Raw genomic sequence first — 19,179 nt, forward strand, 5'->3', positions numbered from 1 at the left:
TTGTTGTCTTTGTCATGTCTGTCTGTCTCTCTTTCTCTCAGAGAGAAGCCTATTAGTGGTTCTGTTTCCTTCTTAATCAAGAATCAATTCTAGAACTTTGATCAAGCAGTTATGACAGTCAAGTATGATTTTGGCAGATATGTGATATTTTAGCAGAAAAATCTCCCAATTTCTCATTCTTTTGTACTATAATTTATGACATGATTTTCTTGTTTGATTCTATGAAATTTTAATGGAATTCCCAAATACATTCAGATTTGATTGTGATTTGTATCCAGTCCATATGAAAAAGTGTATCATCATTCCTTTTTCTTCCATATCCCAAGTTTTTTTTTCATTTAGAATTTGGAGTAGCAGATGTTAAAATGGTTTTATCACACTATCTAGTATCCTAGCTCTATTACCTTTTAATGGATTCTTTTATATATCTATTAAATGTGGTAGTTTGTTTCTGTAAGAAACTGAGTTGGCTATGCATGGTGAAGACAGTTTTAGATATGTGTTTACATTCCAGATATTTCTTTACTTGCATCAAATTACAGCACAAACAACAAACCTTTTCTGTTTCTTCAAGATATTGCTTTCGTCTGATTCCCCAGTCCATAACTGTTGTCCTTAACTATATCATTCCTAACTAGTATTTCCCCCTTATCCTGGTAAATATTTTGCCATGGAAACAATTTGATATGCTTTAATAATCATTCTGTGACATAGCCAGGAAATCTCTAGCTTGAAACCTATTGGCTACTTAGGCTGTTGTGGTTATGCCAACTTTCCTGTTAGACCTGTACACTACTTTTAGTATATTCTGATTTAAGCAGTCCTTACAAACCAGATCTCTTCCTGTATTCATTGAACTGATCCCTGGAACTGAACAGGTTTAGTGCTGTTCCGGAAGAAAATATAGATCATTTTGAACATGTGCTTACTGCTTTCCTAGAATATTACTAAATCTGTGTCCAGTAAACCCCTCCCTCCATGTATAACCCCTCCATAAAATCCAAGCAGGTTTTGACAGATAGCTAAATTCACTGATCTAGCCATCTTTAAAATATTCCTTCTTCTCCATCCCATCCAAAGTTAAAGAGAATTATTACTGGATGTTTTCTTGCAGACTGATGAAAGTTGAAGGAAGTGAAAAGAAACAACAATCTTTGCCCTAACATGTCTATATATCATAAATAAGAACACTAGTATTTGCTGGCAGCATTCTTGTGGCAAGATAGGGAATCACTTGTGGGGGAGGCACATTGATACTGGTGTTATCTCAGAAACTGGTGCATAACACTTGGTCATCAGAAAACAAGCTCATAGACCTCTGGTTCTAGACCAGTGATTCTCAACCTGTGGGTCGGGACCCCATTTGGGGTCAAACAACCATTTCACGGGGGTCGCTAAACAACGCAGTCCACCATTTTTTCCCCCTTTTCCTTAGCTGTGCTACTCCCTTTTATTCTATTGGCTTTTGAAAGCCAATAGAATAGACTCTCTTGAATAGAGTCTAATTCTATTGGCTTTCAAAAGCCAATAGGAATTGTCCAGGCTGTCTCTGCCCTGCTGAGCCCACCAAAAGTCCCATTCTGCAAATGGTGCTGCATCAGTTGAGTAGTCCTCGACTTACGACTGGTTGAGTAGTGCTTGAGTTACGACCGGTTGGGGATCGCGGCATTAAAAAGGTTGAGAACCACTATTCTAGACCATGAAACTCTAGGCAGTAGAATTCTGAGAATGAATCAGCAGCTTTAAATTAAATATCTTTCTTTCTCTGTTGCTCTCAACTCTCCTGGTCTGTGATGAAGTTTTGATGAAGAAAGCCAGTTTGTCCAAAGCTCCATAGAACCACTCCCTCATTGGAGTGATGTCAGCATAGATGACAACAAATTGGAGAGTCCGTGTTCTGAGGAAGATGACCATCAACCAACAGGACTGCTGCAGGCTAGTTCCACAGCATCAGATCATCACATCAACAATTAGAATAAAAAAGCCCATTCAGGATGTGCTTGAAGCTCAGCATTAACTTTTGTCACTTTGGATTATTAGAACTCCAGGCACAAGTGTTTGGATTATCTCTATGGCTTGGGTGTGAACAAGCCTGGACCAGTGAAATGTTTGAACAGTTAGAATTGAGGCTTATGAATGCAGAAGTGGTTTTCAGGTATCCTTTTTTCCTGTTCTTCCATCTTGATCCTCCCTCAAGTCTTCCTCAACTTTTTGCATACTTTGACAAATTATCCTGTACAGAAAATTGCTCTGGCTTGTTGACTACGTTCTCTCCCCGCATCCTCCATATCTATAACTGATAATTTTTGTTGCCAAAATCCAGCTGTCTTTTGTATCAAAACTATTTGCCTGTAATACAACTTCTTTTTAAGGTGGTGCCAGAAAGCGCACCTGCTTGCCATGGATGCCAAATCCACATCTGAGTTCCTTGGTAGATATACACAGCTGGGCCAAATAACCAGACTCTCTCCCCAATTTATTATTGCCGAAGCTGCTAAGAGGAGTATGTTATAAACATACAAGGGAAACAAGGAATGATAGTCTGTATTCTTCTTAGTTGTTAGGTGCATATCTTGAGAAGAGTCCTGCTATATTTCATTGCTTTGACACAGCACACAATTTGACATGGAGACAGTAATAAACCCCACCTATATACTAAATAAGAATTGTACCTATCTGCCTCTAAGTTCTCTTATTCATTGCTATAGGAGCAGTAAAACAGCAATTCTATAAGTCTAGATATTTCAATTTGCAGATTTTTTTATTTGACTTGTCTGATCTTTGAGCAAAATATTAATAGAATTGAAATCAATGGACTCTGAAGAGCTGGAAGATCTTGCTTGAGATGTTTTAATCCCCCCCCCCTCCATTTCCACACACTACACAATAGAAGTTAAGTAAATAGACTCATGTTGTCTCTCTCCCAGTTTTTGTCCTTTAAACTGGGTAGGGAAACAAATAAGGCAATTTTTGGCACAATAAATTTTTATCCTATGGGCAGTGGCTTTTTTTTTAGCTAAAGTACTTAAAGGTTTTTTTGTCTTCTTTGTGTTCCCTTCTTTTGTGATAATCTCAACAAATGTACATGAAAGCAAAATAATTATTACTTAAAAAGAACTAGTACATTGCCTATTCCTCTCTTCCCACTCTATCTTGTGATTATGTCATTTTTAATTTGAATTTTACCTTTATTATAGAGCACACAAAGGAACAATATTTAAAGCTATAGAGAAAACTAAATAAAACAAATATTTAAAATAAAATTGTAAAAATGGCCTGCTTTCATGTATATGTGAAATATTCACATATATATGTTCACACACTCACACAAAGCATTTCACTTTATCTATAGCTGAACTATGTCAGTAAGTGATTTGTTTGTTGGGACCATATATTTATTTTTCCAGTGCTGAAATCTTTTAACTATAAACACAGAATCTACTTTCTTTATATGCATAAGAATATAGTTCAAAATGAACATCTGGAAATATTAAATCTTGTCTCAAAATTGACTTAATACATATAACAGTTTCTTCCCCCAGTGGAACCTTTATAGGACCAGGTATAAACATATATTTAACCAAAGCATTGATTTCACTGCTGCTTGCGCCACCTGAGGATTGACTCAAGCTTCTTCAGTGTTTGTGATGAGGACCTGGGGAGAAAATGAATCACCTTTTCTTTCATCATGTTACAGTTTGTAGAGTAAGTAAACCCATACTAGAATTGCTAAGTTCCTTGCCTTTAGTTGATGTTTCTCAGTGTGTGGGTCATCAAGAAAATTGCAACAGGTTGCAAAATAGAAATATTCAGCAGATTTCCTCAGCTGTATTGGTAATGTATTGTCATAAAATTACAGCATGATAAGTGCATTATGCTTACTTGAAAAGAAATCCCTGAATTTATGAAAAACCTTGTTCTCAAAGATGAACCTTGTTTTCAAAGAACTATCTTTCTTTCTCTCACACCAAACTTGATCCAAATCCTGGGGTCTCCCATCTTGTTAAGCCAAGAGTTATCAAATCTATTTGAAATCAATACTTAAGATTCTTCACTTCTTTAGAAAATAGCATGGCCAGGACAGGGAATGTTTGAATGAATAACTACTAATTAAAATTAATTGTCTGTAAGAAAGTACCACATTAATACAATTAACGGAGAGCCAATTTGGTCTAGTGATTAAGGCAAAACTAGAAACTAGGAGACCATGAGTTCTAGTTGTACTTAGCCAGGAAGTCAGCTGGGTGATCTTGAGTCAGTCACACTGTCTCAGCCCAACTCACCTCAGAATATTGTGAGGAAAATAGGAGGAGGAAGGTATGTTGGATATATTTGCTGCTTTGACTTATTTGTAAAAATAATAAAGGGATACAAATAACTGATCCCATATTTCAACTATTCTCACACAGAAATATGTTTCTATTTCGTGTGCCTTCTTTCTAGTAAAATATGGGAAAATGGGGGAAAAAAGATGTAGCTGATATAAGAGGAAAAAAGAATATGCAATGAAGAAATGGAAAAAAGGGATGCACAAAGCAGGATGAGTTTGAAGAAGAATCAGAACCAAACTGAAAGAAAATAGAAAAGCTCCTTTTAAGCCTTCCAGGCAGAATTAAATTTACTACCCAAATAGCCCTTTTCAAGCCTCAAGTAATCTTTAGGCTAAAATCAAAAGCAGGCAGGTGATATCCTTTCTAATGGATGCATTTAGGGCTAATTTTTTGTTTTCAATCACATCTACTTTTGGAGAATGCAAGGCTTTTATTATCTGTAAACATGGCATCTTTCATCCCTGAAGACAAACAAAATACATGCTATTAATTTCATTAAGGATTGTTTTGGACAGACACACTCTCATTACACACACAAACGAGTTCTGTGCTACAATAGATTGATTTGAAGGAAGCTAAGAAATAGGTAATGCCATCCTTTCTTCCAATGCTAAAAATGCAAATCTTTGCATTAGCTAGAGGTGGCACTTTCAGTCAATGTGATTGGGGAATGTCCTATTCCCTTGAGCTGGCCCTGATATTAAGGCAACTTTTTCTCCTTGGATGACTGTTACCTCAAAGATAATTTGTTGGAAACAGTGTGATGGTCAAAATTAAAGCAACCATTAATTGGAGAAACAAAAAGATGGATATTTATCTTTCTGTTTTATCTTTACTAACAGATGTATGTTTGTAGCAGGGAAATGTTAGAGAATTTAATTGTTACACAAGAACTTTGTAGGTCACCCATTTCTGCCTTACAAGATGTAGTGGAGTTACTATAGATAAGGCCATTGGAGAGCTTTACTTACAACACAGTTTCCTAAAATGGACTTGTACATTGCTTATGGAAAAGTAGATTCTGATATAGATGAAGATAGCATATGGGACATAGCTGAATCTGCAGGCTTAATTTGTGTTTGGAACGTGGACCAGATAAGACTCTTGGACAGTTTTGCTTGATGGTGGACAATGGAGTATAGAGATGAAGTGCCTCCAAAATCTCAATTAAGGAAGAAATCTATTGGTATCTTCTCTTAATTATATACATGTGTGTATGGGTGTATGTATATTGGACAGCTCTCTCTAAGCACTGGAACTACGAACTATGGAATTTCTAAACAGCATACTAGCTGGGAATTTGGGGAAACATAGTCCCAATATACCTGGAATATCAGGATGTGGAAAATGATTTAGGATTTGCTGTATTATTTTAACTGCACAGAATTGGTGGAATAAATTTTTTTCATGTTCTTCCAGTACCATAAGACCTCCCAAGAACTCATGCATGAAGTGGGTCATGTAACTTGTGTGACTGTGGGGTATTGTGTTAGAAGGGTATGTACAAAATAATATTGGAATTTGGAACTCAGTATGCTTTTAAAGAATTGTCATGTGATATTGGTTGTCAACCTCCTCCTCTTAGATTGCAATTCTTCATTTCAGGGGCACTTTAGACCTCTGTCACATAAGGGATTAAACCAAGCACACAGGTGAGGGCACGGGAAGAGGACTTTGAAACCTATGGAGGAACATTCTTAAAATGTCAAAAGAAGTTCACTTTAAAGAAAAACTCAAAACAAGCCTCTTCTCACTAGCCAGATGCTCACTAATGACAGCTACTCTGCTGATTGGCCAGGCTGCCTCATGAATATTGATGGAAGCGCATGATCCAAATGGCACAGCTGTGCAACCACCTGCCCTTGCCAGCTTAGCTTTCGAAGCTTCCAGAGAGTTGCTTGGAGCTGTTGGGAGATTTGATTTCCCATCCTCTTGAAAACTCCACACCAATTTTGTCCCCTTTTGAGTGAAGCCCTCTTTTCTCCTCTAGTTAGGAGAGATATAAGGAGGTGATAGCCAGAGGAGTTAGTGCAATTTAAGCAGGGTTTTACTTTTACCCAAGTTCAGTTTTTACATTTATTTCCAATATGAGATATTACATAGAATTAGGACATACAAAAATGATTGGCTTTATTCATCTAGCAGCTGACTTGCTCTTCTAGTTGACTATTTCTTCTAATATATGCTACAAAATAAAGTAATAACCAATGGAGGCATATAAAGTAATACTAATCTTAAGCTACAAGTGTTAATGTTTATTTTTGAACATTCCCATTACTTTTTTTAAAAAATCAGCTATACTGTATAGTGATTGTAAGTATAAATCTAACACAGCAAAGCAAGGACTATGTTAGGAGGGTTGTGCTCAACTTGATATTTTCTCCATCTGAATATTTTCTAATGCAAGGGAGTGTAATAGAGGGCAGGCTGTAGCTCAGAATTTCTTCTCTTCCCCGTTATCCAATGGGCCATAATGTCTCTGGGTTATCACAATGCAATGGAAGCCAGGACTTGTTCAGCAAGAAGAGAGCCCTATAGGTATTTTAAGAATGAGTTAGGCAATTCACATGGGGTAGTCTGTCCATTACTATTAAGTGGAGTAATTAGAACCTGCCTCTCTGAACACCAATTTTTGATGTCAAATAAAAGATGCTCATTTCTTTTCTAACCGCGTGACTTTCAGGTGTACCAGGATTGCATCATTCATAATGCAGTTTTGGAATCACAACGCTAATAATATCTTCCAGAGGCATTGGCTAGCTACAGCTGTGTTATCTGGTTTTAAAAATGCTATATATGCTCTATATTAAAGTCGGTGGAATTTTTTCCTATGGTTAGAAGCTGCCTAGAATCTTCCTATAAATAGTCTGAATTGTCTAGAAAGTTTTTTTAATTTTTGCTCCGAGAAATGACATCCTGACTCTACCGTGCTTGGACAAGGCTTTGTTAGCCTGACCTTTCACAAAGGATCCTGGAAGCAAGATTCAGTTGTGCTGAGCTTTTGATATGTTTATCCTTGGAATGTGTCATTCAATACGCAAGAAGAAAATCTCCAAGTCTTCTTAACTTCCAACCTTATACAAATTCTGGAAGTAGGAATTTTATTTGCCAGTAGCTGTGTAAACAGTTGTCCTATTACAATACCACTGAACATGTGCAGAATTGTAATCTCCGTTCCTTTTAGAAATCACGTAGTAAAAATGTGTGGCATTTCATGAGTTAAAAAGAAAAAAAACACGATTCTCTGCTGGAATAAGACAGCAATATCAACATCTGCATGCTTTATTTTTAGTTTAAGCTGATTTAATCTTCCTACTACCCTGGGATCCATTTATTAGACTCCCTACAAAGGACTAATGGCTTGGAAGTTCTTTTATTGATAATGAGTTCTTAGTTCAAGTGCTGGTCTGTCTTTTCCTTTTTTGATCATAATTATGCAGTTTCAAATTTCAGAGGCTGAAAGTGATTGCTTGGAGCTGAGAATCTTCTTTGAATCATTATTATAGAAGGAAGGAGGAAATAACAATTGAACACGCTCAGGTGATTCTCATTTCTGCTGGGTTCTTCTAAGAGAAACTGCTGGAAAGATGCTCCATCTCTGAAGGCTAGTTTGCTTCATTCACCTTCTACCTCAAAAGATGCTGAAAAAACCTCACTGAAGGGTTGCTTCTTCCTGATGGGTTGCTTCAAACCATGATTTTCTGGGTGTGTGAGGATAACACCCCCACCCCCCCAACAACAAGCTGGTAGCTGGGTCTAGTGTTGGAGACATGAACATCTCCCCCAGCTTGTTTCTTTCTTTTCCCCCTGCTGTTGGCTGGATTTCTGACAGAGCATCATTAAGGCTCCCCAAGTCTCTCTGCCTTCTGCTCCATTCCAAGTTTCTCTTGGCAGCCGGTTGCCCTTTTGTGGTTGTTGTTGTTGTTGTTTTAAAATAGAGAAAGTAATTTCTGCTGTGCCTGCCAGCAGCCTGAAATTTCAGGGTGGTGATTAGGGAAAAAGAGAGGGGAAAAGGGAGGGAAAGAAAGAGGGAGGGAGGTTGAGTGCTGTGCTATAACAGGCTCATTAAGCTCAGGGTGGCAGGGTGGCAGCTGTGGATCGAGATGTGGGCAGCCATCTGAGACGCTGAGAGAAAAAGAGATGCATCTCTCCATCAAGGCCTGGACACGAATCCTGTGTTTGATGCTCCAAGGGCAGCCCCTGCCAGGGAGAGAGAGAAATCACCAGACTTGATTTGAACCAAGATTTCAGTCAGAACTTTCCAGCACCAAAATCTGACATAGCGCACCTGGATTGGGATGTTTTCAGTTGATGTTTCCTTTGAAAACAAAGACAACCCTCCCTTTCAGGTTTTGCCTTTTCCTAATACCAATCTCTGCTCTTTGGGTCTGAGATACTGATGCTGAGCTGAGCCCTGCCAACAGCATCAAATGCAGCCTTCTGAAAGTTTAAGGTGCACCACAGAGAGATCACTAGAAACGATTACTCAGTTCCAACACAAAAGGGCAAATTAATAAATGCATCATTATAGAGTAATTAATTCATATTTAATATTAATAACTTAAAAAAAATCAGTTCCGGGTAAACTGGCATTTTTTTGGTGTATAAACCTACTTTAAAATAAAAAATGCTGGGAACACAATTAGCTCTAAAGATACTTAAACTTGGTTCTGAATCTGATGCTTCCCCTCCACAGAGGCCACTCAGTTGCAAAATAATGAAGAGTCCATTCAGCATGTGCAGAGTACATTTCCTTCATGGCCAGGTATATATATACAATCTGGGATACAGAGAAAGTTTTCAAAGCTCAGGAATATGCTTTCCAAAGAGATATTTTTATAGTTTTTTAAAAATGTGCTTTTGTAGCTGTCTGGGATATACTGATATATAGAAAATAATCATCAGAGTCTCCATTTTTCTATTAAGAAATCACAGCTCTAAACTACTTAAAATGGTCTCTCAGATTTAGGGCTAGAGGCCCATTCCACTTTCAAGGGGAGGGAATTCTCTATTCTTCAATCATGTCCTAATATGTCATTATTTAATTTCCCAAGGGAATGAAATTCCCTCTCCAAATGGGTGCCAATTCTAGAAATAAAAATATCAATTTATAATTTTTATTAATGGATTAGTCTTTACTGAGGCCTTCATTAAGGCTAAGAGTAGAGGGGTGCCTTGAACTACTTTGCTAGGTTATTGTAAGGATCACTAAGCTGCTTTAAATATGTTAATGCTCAATTGCAATGAGAGATCAATAGAAATACACAAGATTATCCTCTTTGGTGTTGTGATTTCCAGTCAGCAGCACCAATTACTGTATAAACTATAGTGCATTGGAGAAACCTGGCAGATTATTTTACCAATAGGAGAACTGTGCTTTACATAAATTCACCAGTCAATATTCATCTGGAAGTTTGTAGCACCAGCTACCTGAATGGACATAGGTCCCCTTATATTAGTGCACCAAATTGCAAGCTTGGAATTCCTCTTGTGCCAAGTATTGGTTCTCAAGCAGGAAACAACTAGGGGCACAAGGCTGAGAGAGCATGTTCTTGCAGGGTTTTTTTTAAACTCTTCTCCTGTTGGATGTCAATTAACACATTTTATAAACAGTCTCACAAGAAAGTCACTGCGACTTGAGGATGGCTATTATCAAAGGGTTATCTCAAAGGGATTAAAGTAGTGTGTGGGTATTGCATGTATAAAATGGGATGGGGTGGGACAAAGTAGGATGGCTTTAATTCTTGGCCAATTACATGCTTCCCATTTTGTCTTTGACACAAGAAACAACAGAAGTAAAAAGAATAAAAGAGATCTGGATTCATGTCTCACATCAATCCTGAACTTGCTTGATCAGGGTTGGGAAACCTGTGGCCTTTGGTTTAATTTCCAAATTCCATTGTGAGTAATCAGTTCAGACCTCTGGCAATAACCATCTGTCTTTCCCTGGCAACTGTCTAAGTGGGGAGAAAAAGGACAAGTGGGGAGGAGGTAATAGCAGAAGTCAAAAGGGGAGAGGAAGAAATAAATGGTTTTATTCATTGTCAGTTTTAGCCCTGGCAGAGTAATATGGTAAGAAAGTGACTCTTAATCAAAATGGATTTTCCTTTCCCTCAGAGCCTTTAACATGAAAAGGCCATCAGGCTGGGGCAAAAATCTGGGTCCCACATTGTCCCACTTCGCCTCCAACTCATCAGGGTTGATTTGCCATGGTTTGATATAAGAGACATAATTTTAAGTTTACTCCAAATTGGTCAATTACTAAAATAAGTTTCTCTTTTTCCAGCCGTAGCTGCTCTTTTGCACTTGCAATATGAAAATAATAAACACCATGTAAAACTAGTGTAAGGATTATTTAATGTGAAGTACTTTGAAAGATCTAATGGACTATATATATGTGGAACAAAGCAAGGCTGCCATTCAATTCCAGGTTTGGACTTTGGAACCTGTGAGATATTTAAAGTACAGCTGTGCAAGAACAGCCAAAATGAAGGCGATTTTTTTAAAACACTTTTTCTTCAGGGGTTGGAGAGTGGAGATTGTTTGGAATCCTTTAAGCCAACATCAACACAGGCTTAAGGTTCTTCTTACATTGGAAGGCACGCTGAGGGACTGGAAGAATATTGGATCCAACAGATCTATGACCCCTCCACCAGGATATTTCCTTTGCCTTTTAGTACCTTCCAGCCTGCTGTATTTAGAAGCTGAAAGGAAGGAGACAATGGGTGATATAGTTTTCCTCTCCTAAGATCAAAATCCCTTCAAGTCAGATTTTTTTCCTAGGGAAAAATGCAAGAAAAAAAAATGGGTGCAGTCAATTGCATTCTTAAATATTCTTGAATATTAGCAGAATGGAAGTTGTGGTAGGAGGACCGAATCCTGTGATCATCTACTTTCCTTTACTGGAAGCTATTGAGAATCAAGACAGCTCAGATTCTTTTTTTAAAAATCACTTTGAGGCAGTCCTTTCCAACTGGGTGGCCTCCTTATGTGTCAGGACCTGGGAAGACACCAGGACACTGGGAAGACATCAGTTGGAAAATGTGGAATGTAGCAGCATGTGGAGTGGAATATGGCATATTTGCACTGTATGCACGAGAAGACATTAATAGTTTATTTTAGAAATAGGAAATTTTGTTCCAGGTTGGAATAAACTAGGACACCTCTCCCATTTATTTTAGTGGCACCAGTGCAGGAAAACTTCTCAGGGCACCATGACCTTTATTTTTCCTCTGCTGGGAACACAGTTGTGAAAGAGAGCAAACAATTTGTGGCAAGCAGTGATCCCTGCTTCCTGTGAGCTGAGAGGTTCAAATATGTCTTCCCAAATTAAAGCACATCTGTTCAAAATGAACTGGAGAGGGCTGCTGCTGGTAGAGCTGCTGTCTCTTTAAAGAGCCCTTGTAGTGACTGATGAGGGTTAGAAAGAGAGAGAGAGAGAACCCAGCAGGTCCTGATGAAACATTCATCGCACAGCTAGAAAATGACTGTAATTATGAGTTGGTCCCTGCAGAAGAATGAACTCCAAGTTTTCAAATAACCCCGCCAGGTGCTTCTGTCTCTCTCTCTCCATGTCCAAGTGGTCTCAGTGACAGCAAAGTGTGCCTTATAGAAAGTACAAGCAAAGTCTTATAATGCAGGATAAATCCATTTCAACCATTCCTTCTGGAGGATGGAGTCATTTGGCCCACACGGTTATGACTAGGTCTACATAAACCAGAACTTAAGAATGATTATGACATTTTAGACCCAAAGAACCACCCAGCCCAGCAGTCTGTTTCTCAATTGACCAGCCAAATGTCCCAGGCAACCTTTCTAGTTCGGGGACATGGGGGATGTTGGCCAAGTATTTCATTATCAAAGATATATTCCCATTGCACATGCGTAATATTTATAACAATATAAAGACTGTTCATAGATGAATCTGCCTTTTAAAAATTGTTACTAAACAAATGACCATCAAATATAATATCACTAGATTGCCCAAGGTGGTCATCCATTCAATGATGGCTAACCCTAAAAACAATTATCTTTGACTTAGGACTATTTAATGAACATTCAAAGTTTTGATGCTACTGAAAAAAGTGACTCACAATTAGTCTTTGCACTTGTGATAATTGCCGCATCCCCAAATCACATGATCAAAATTTGGGGGCTTGGCAACTGGCAAGTATTTATGAGATCTCTTGGCATTTTTAACATCAGAAGCAAGTTGCAAAATATCTCACTCATTCAGGACATACACTCTGACTTTCAATAGGCTTTCTACTTATTGTTCTCTTTGGGTTTATTTTACAGTAACCATTTAAATCAGGGGTTTCCAATCAGGGGTGCTCGCATCCTCTGGGGGTGTGAGACGATATTCCAGGGGGTGCGAAAACTTGGGTTTTCAAAATTATAATTTATATGCAGATTTGTTGCTGTTATTTCTAACTTTTGTAAGGGGTGCGAGAAAATATCAGAAGCATTCTAGGGATGCAGGGTATAGAAAAAGTTGGGAACCACTGATCTAAATGTATGATTGCTTTATAATTACAATAGCTCCAAGGAATCTTGGACACTTTATCTGAGGCTAACCTGGAGGAATAGTTGTAAAACAGTTGAATATTCTAGATTGCTGTATTGCCTCTGTGTAATTATAAATGCTGCTGCTTATTGCAAGCGTGATTCGTTTCATGCATAAGAGGAAGGAGAACCCTGAATGCTGAAGTTACACACATTTAGAAAAGTGCAGAGTAGAACCTAAAATAATAGCATAATGATGTGAAGGTCTATGGAATTCAGACTTGCATGGAGGGGAAGAAGTTAAATGAACAGGACTGAACAAATAACTGGAATCCTGAATGGTAGCACTGCGTCCTGAAGTCTTTGCTGTAGCAGTCACTTCTACACACATTTAAAAAAATATGTGTATCATTTCAACTGAATCAAATATGGCAGTGCATGAATTTTAAGCATCACTTTCCAAACATAGGGTCTTGGTGTCTGTGGAGATTTTCAGTCATCCAGGTCATAGTTGTCTCAAAGGTGCTTTTTTCAAAAGGCAACTGAATTATTTTTTCCTTGAAGAACAAAACGTTTTGCTTCTCAACCCAAAAACTTCCATCACTTGTGATGGTGGTGGGGGGGGGAGGTGGGACTGGAAGGATAGGTACTGTTGAGACTGGAGGGGGAATGGAAGGATAGGTTCTCACCTGATAGTGGTGGTGGGGAATGGAAGGATTGTATTTCTTTGCAGTTATCTAGTCATTAGTACTCTCTGAGAACTCTTGAGGCCACTTGAGGGTTTATTTTTGCCTTCATGGTCACCTGAATCAGAGTGCAATTGGTTGTGAAATTTTCTTGAAACTGCTGCAAGGCTGCGTTGTAGACTGGAGGTAGGGAATATCTTATGCCTCCCCCTCTGTTGAGAGGGCTGCCAATGTAGAGTCTGGGGTTGCTGCTCAGTGTAGGGTCTGGGGTTATTTTGTCTTAATTTCAGAAGCCAGGAGAGTTCCTTTACCCACTTCGCTTCCTTTTGCAAAGGCTTGTTGTCAATGGTGTGATTTATCTTGTTGATTCAGTTAAACCACCACCATTCCAGCATCTGATCTCCAAAATGGCCAGATATCTTTGGAAACAAACAGGGTATGATAAGCAAAACTCATCCAAACCAAGTAACTGGTGAGTGGTTGTTCCATCTACAACATATAATCCTTGAAACCGTATTCTTTTCCTATCATCCACCTATCCATTTGTCCATCTGTCCATCTATTATTTCTCCTCCTCCTTCAACCTCTATGATCTATCATTCATGTATCTCTGCTGATTAATACCTTTGGTTAATATTTGAGTGAAAAAAAATGTGCCTGTACTTCCAATGAATATCATGTCACCTGATCCATTAAGAATGCAAATTTGCATACGGGCTAGGTACAAATTCGCCATGCATTTCAACTAGCTTATGCAAACTATACTTAGTGTGCAGCCTTTTGTATTTTGTTTACTGGATTTGTTGACACAGAGCTGAAAAATACATATTTAGTATTTGTGAATTATTTTCCAGGTACTATAACACCACCCACTATTTTCTTCTAGTGGGAATTCAGATACCTTAGCTGAGCAGTTAGCTACTGCCATCTTGTGGCTTTCATTACTTATATGCCTGGAATATATTCTCTATGTGATACTCCCATAACTGTGTTTTCCCACATAGAAGATGCAGCTCAATAAAATGCATATTGCCAGATTCAAAATTAGACAGGGAAGGAATGATCCCTTTTATAATCTCAGTTGTCACAGAATAGCACTGTGACAATACTGCAGCCATGGACTTCCACAGTCCCCATTGTGCTAGACTCTGCGTTTCCAGACTGTGACTGCAGAGTCCTCTCTGTGTCCCCAGCTGAACTGTACAACAGTGTGCCTTTTTCAGACAAGAAAGACTGCCACATATCTAGATGTAGGCAAGGAAAAGTACCTAAGGTATTTGTAACCTATTTAGATCCTGCATTCATGTGTATCAATATGTGGTCTTAGAGCTAGAATGAGAAAATTAGAGGTAACCATGAAAAAAAGTAGTGTCTTCGGGCACACAGTACATATCTGTTATTACCAAGTACGTGCAGATAGTCTTTACAAATAATGGTTGGATTTCCATGGCACAGAATATGACTTCTAGTCTAAGCAAACCGGTAATCCCAAATATCCAATTTTAGAAAATAAACCTGATAGGAACTGGCTGCAAATATATTTTGCAGTCAGCCAGATTACTTTGGGTTTTCATTTGATTTTGAAATAAAAACAGAACATTTAATAAAATTATATTTTTATCCAAATTTATTTATTTATTAATCTAGCAAGTAAAAAACCCAATGGATTGTCACATCCCTTGAGGATGTTTGCCTTCATTACATACCTCAAACTGTATATATCACAGCTTGTTCAACCATCTTGCATTGAACTCGCAATTAAGAGTTGCAGATCTGGAAGATTCATTAGATGATATTAAATAGGGGTTCCCAACCTGTGGGCTATGGCCCACTACCAGGTTGTGGCCTATTCACAACAGAGCTGTGTGAGTGGCGGGCTAGCACATTCCCACACACTGTCTCACTCACACTAGTGGTGGGCACCAGTGCTCGCAGCCCCACTCATATTCATGGGGGGCACTGGCGCTCGCAGCCCCACTTGCGCTCACTGTGCCCCAAGGCTTCTCTTGCATGAGTGGAACTGCACATGCATGCACACTGCCCCTCCCTGCTCATGCTGCCCAGTTCCCCTCTCCCCTCACCAGCCGGGCTGCCAAGCCGCTCTCCTGATGCTCCAGAAGCGGAGAGGTGAGAGCAGAGGCTGAGTGGGATGAGCTGTCTGCTCAGCTTTGCTAACTCATCGAGGCTACCTGTGCAGGACACTCAATCTGCTTTTGGAGAGTTGGGCAGTCTTAGTGAATCTGAAAGAGCACGAGACTGCACTCCCAAGGCTTCTCTTCTCCACACCAAAAGCTTTTGCAAATGGCCAAAAAACTTCTGTGTGTGTGTGTGTGTGTGTGTGTGTGTGTGTGTGTGTGTGTGTGTGTGATCTCATGATCTTCAGGCCTTCTGTCCCTTTGTAAACACTTTTTGGCCCAGAGAAGCCTGAAGGAGCTGAGACCGCACCCCAAAGGCTTCTCTTGTCTCTTGGGTGAGTCTGCTGGAGAGAGAAAAAAAAACTTCTCTAGATATGTATGTATATATAAGAGAAAGCATGACACATATATACATAAATACCTTTGAAGGTCAGCATAGGCAGTTAATTATAAGGGAGTGATAATTATGTAGAGAACAGCCTCTCTGCCATACAATATAAACTTGTCAATATTTCAAAATTTCACAAAAATACTCCCTTACTGACACTGTGGGATGTGTGTTTGGTGGAAACTGAAAAAAGAATTTAAAGCTAGGGTCAGATTCTGGAATTCTTATCAAGGGAGATTCATTTACTGTGTTTCAGTATTTTTCAAACCTGTCAGTTTTAGCACATGTGGACCTTTACTCCCATAATTCTCCAGTCAGCATGCTTTTTACATCATACATAATTCTGTAAAATTCTAAAGCAGGCTGCTGGGGAATTTGAAATGAAATTGACTCATCTTAAAGTTTCTAAGTTGGAAAAACATTACCTCATTTTTATATAAATTGATGTTTCATCCATTTAACTCCTTTATTTTTTTTTCTGCTGTGTTGTGTTTGTAACTTGCTTTTTAATGTTAATATTATTTTAAGTATACTTCCATTTGATTTTTATATATTTTCAAATTATTTAAAAAATTAAAAAAAATAATTATTTCTTAGGTCACATTTTTATTTTGAATTTTACTGTTGTTAGTTGTCTTAAATACATTTATAGAAAGATAAAAGTATATGTGTAAAACTGAATAATAAACTGCATAAGGAATAACAACACAAACTTTTTTTTTCCAGTTTAAGAACTATGTGTTCTCAACAATTACATCAAATTTTACAGCCAGGAAAATGTTGACTATACTTTTATTCTAAAGATTCTGTTGAATTTTTTTTTTAAATTAAACATTAACCCAAGCAGATTGCCTTTAAACTTTATTCGTACTTATATTTATTGAAAATGACCCTGAGCATTTTTCTGATCTGAATTAAATTTCTTCCTTTTCAGTCATTTTATTTGAGTATTTTATTCTAAAAATTATATTCACTACTGGTGCATTGTGGCCCAATAAAAATTGACCAGCTAATTAAAAAGGAACATTCCAGCATAATAAACACTTTCCAATCAGAAAGTGACAATAGTATTTATTCTGGAATATCAGCAAGACATCCTTTTACTTTTTGATAGTTCTGAGAAAACAGATTCTTTCTTCCAAAATCATAGTGGCAAATCTTCTGAAGTACAGTATACAGCTGGCATGCCTGATGATTGTGGCCTGTGAATAAAATTCCAGAAGAATGAAAACACATAATGACTAAAGGTTAAGGAATAAAACATTATATTTCCATATAAAGGAGGACAAAGGGTTGATGGAGTCAACTTCTGCAGGTGTGCATCTGTTTCTTATGAATAGCCAGGAGAACCCACGAATTATCTTCATTGTGATGGCAAAACAAAGAGATGGAAAGAGAAATATACATAATCTGGGAATAAACGTAAAATCAATTTGAATATTCATTTGAGAAAAACAACAGGCAGGTTGATCGTTCATGGTCTTATACATTCAGTCAATTTCTAACTGACATAGATCTGTTGTTCTTCTGGAAATATATCTATTTTTAAATGTGCTTAATGAAAGAACAGCAGAACCTTGATTTAAAAAAATAGACTAGCCCTTCTTCATAAAAAGTTTATTTAAAGCACGAAAGGAAATGGCATATTACTAGCTATTAGTTACCAGCTTGGTCAAAAATCACTGATCTTCTAACAAGAGGCTTTACCTATCCTTGCTAGTTAATAGTTTCATTACCTTCTGCATCTGGTGGGCAATTTTGTTTACTACACAGACCTTCTAGTCACCATTTCTGGTTGCTACCAACCTTGGGGTCAAATCTGGGTTTACCGGTCAATCAGGACCTTTTTGTTTTGGCCTTTAATGGCATTTGTAGGTGATGAGCATTGTTGTTATGGATGAGCCAGTCCCAATATTCATTCACCAGTTCTGCAGGAGATATGGAAAGGGATCTAAAGAAAAACCTTTCATCTCCTTCATCCACTTGTGCAGGGCTAATGCTTAATATCCAGCTGACCCCACTAGAACATTTTTATTTCATGCACAGGTTCTGCTCAAATTTTCCATGCAGATGTAAATATAGTTCTCTCTAAACTTTGTAAAATTTGGTCATGGGGGCAGCATAATGAATGTATTAACATTGCGTTCTGCAATCTATGGAACAGGAAGAATGTACATGAAAGCAGAGGTAGACTCCTAAGGCAGGGTCTCAAGCCTTAGGCTAACAAATTGAGAACAAGGAGTAAAACATATGATGTCATGCCATAGTGAATTTTACAGAATCCTCTCCTGTCCAGGAATATCACATATCCCTATTGCCAGTATTAACTGAAACATCCCTGCCACAGGTTGAGCACATTCAATAAAATTTTTAATGGACCTTTGAAGCACAGTCAACTGCTATTCATGCCTTTTACATCCCCATGGAGAGAAATAAGCAGTGGCGTTCCACAGGTCTTAGGCCCAGTACTTTTCAATATCTTCATAAATGACTGAGATGAGGGAATAGAAAGAGAACTCATCAAATTTGCAGATGACACTAAACTGGCAGGAATAGCCAACACCCCAGAAGACAAGCTCAGGATCCAAAAAGATCTTGATAGACTTGAACAATGGGCGCTATCCAACCAAATGAATTTTAATGTGGAAAAAAGCAAAATTTTATATTTAGGGAGGAAAAATCAAAGGTATAAGCAGTGCTTTTTTTGTTAAAAAAAAAAAAGGTGCCGGAACTCACACACGTCATACAACCCGCCTTGCCTATCCTACAAAGTTCCATCCAAAAAAGGTGCCAGAACTTTGTTCTGGGCATTCTATGATAAAAAAAGCCCTGGGTATAAGTACAGATTAGGCAAGACCAGGCTCAAAAACAGTAACAGTGAGAGGGACCTTGGAGTCCTAGTGTATGATCACTTGAATATGAGCCAGTAGTGTGCAACAGCAGCCAAAAAAGCTTAGAATAGAATAGAACTGGAAAGGACCTTGGAGGTCTTCTAGTTCAGCCCCCTGCTCAAGCAGGAGAACCTACACCATTTCAGACAAGTGGCTGTCCAGTCTCTTCTTAAAAACCTCCAGTGATGGAGCACCCACGATTTCTGAAGGCAAGCTGTTCCCCTGGTTAATTGTCTTCACTGT

General features: G+C 38.2%; 2 protein-coding genes across 16 annotated transcripts in view; one reads left to right on the top strand and one right to left on the bottom strand.

Moving 5' to 3' along the window:
* Positions 1–19,179, top strand: part of SNX11 (sorting nexin 11) — a 41,809-nt gene that overhangs the window by 20,997 nt on the left and 1,633 nt on the right. For 10 of the 12 annotated variants that reach the window (XM_039333282.1, XM_039333289.1, XM_039333280.1 and 7 more), the window contains one exon: positions 1,800–3,114. The exons of 1 other annotated variant lie outside the window; for it this stretch is intronic. In XM_039333282.1, coding sequence (XP_039189216.1) covers positions 1,800–1,974 — 175 coding nt within the window. In that variant the 3' untranslated portion in view covers positions 1,975–3,114. Of the gene's footprint in view, positions 1–1,786; positions 3,115–19,179 lie in introns of those variants that run through there. One more of the 12 variants, XM_039333290.1, reaches the window with a different exon arrangement.
* Positions 3,012–19,179, bottom strand: part of SKAP1 (src kinase associated phosphoprotein 1) — a 502,470-nt gene continuing 486,302 nt past the window's right edge. For 2 of the 4 annotated variants that reach the window (XR_005555500.1, XM_039333274.1), the window contains one exon: positions 3,012–17,406. The gene's annotated coding sequence lies outside the window, so the exon portion shown is untranslated. The remainder of the gene's footprint in view (positions 17,407–19,179) is intronic. The other 2 variants (XM_039333275.1, XM_039333273.1) reach the window with 2 other exon arrangements.

This window comes from Crotalus tigris, unplaced genomic scaffold, assembly GCF_016545835.1.
Source record: "Crotalus tigris isolate CLP2741 ecotype Arizona unplaced genomic scaffold, ASM1654583v1 scf7180000024472.5447098, whole genome shotgun sequence".
Lineage (NCBI taxonomy): Eukaryota > Metazoa > Chordata > Lepidosauria > Squamata > Viperidae > Crotalus > Crotalus tigris.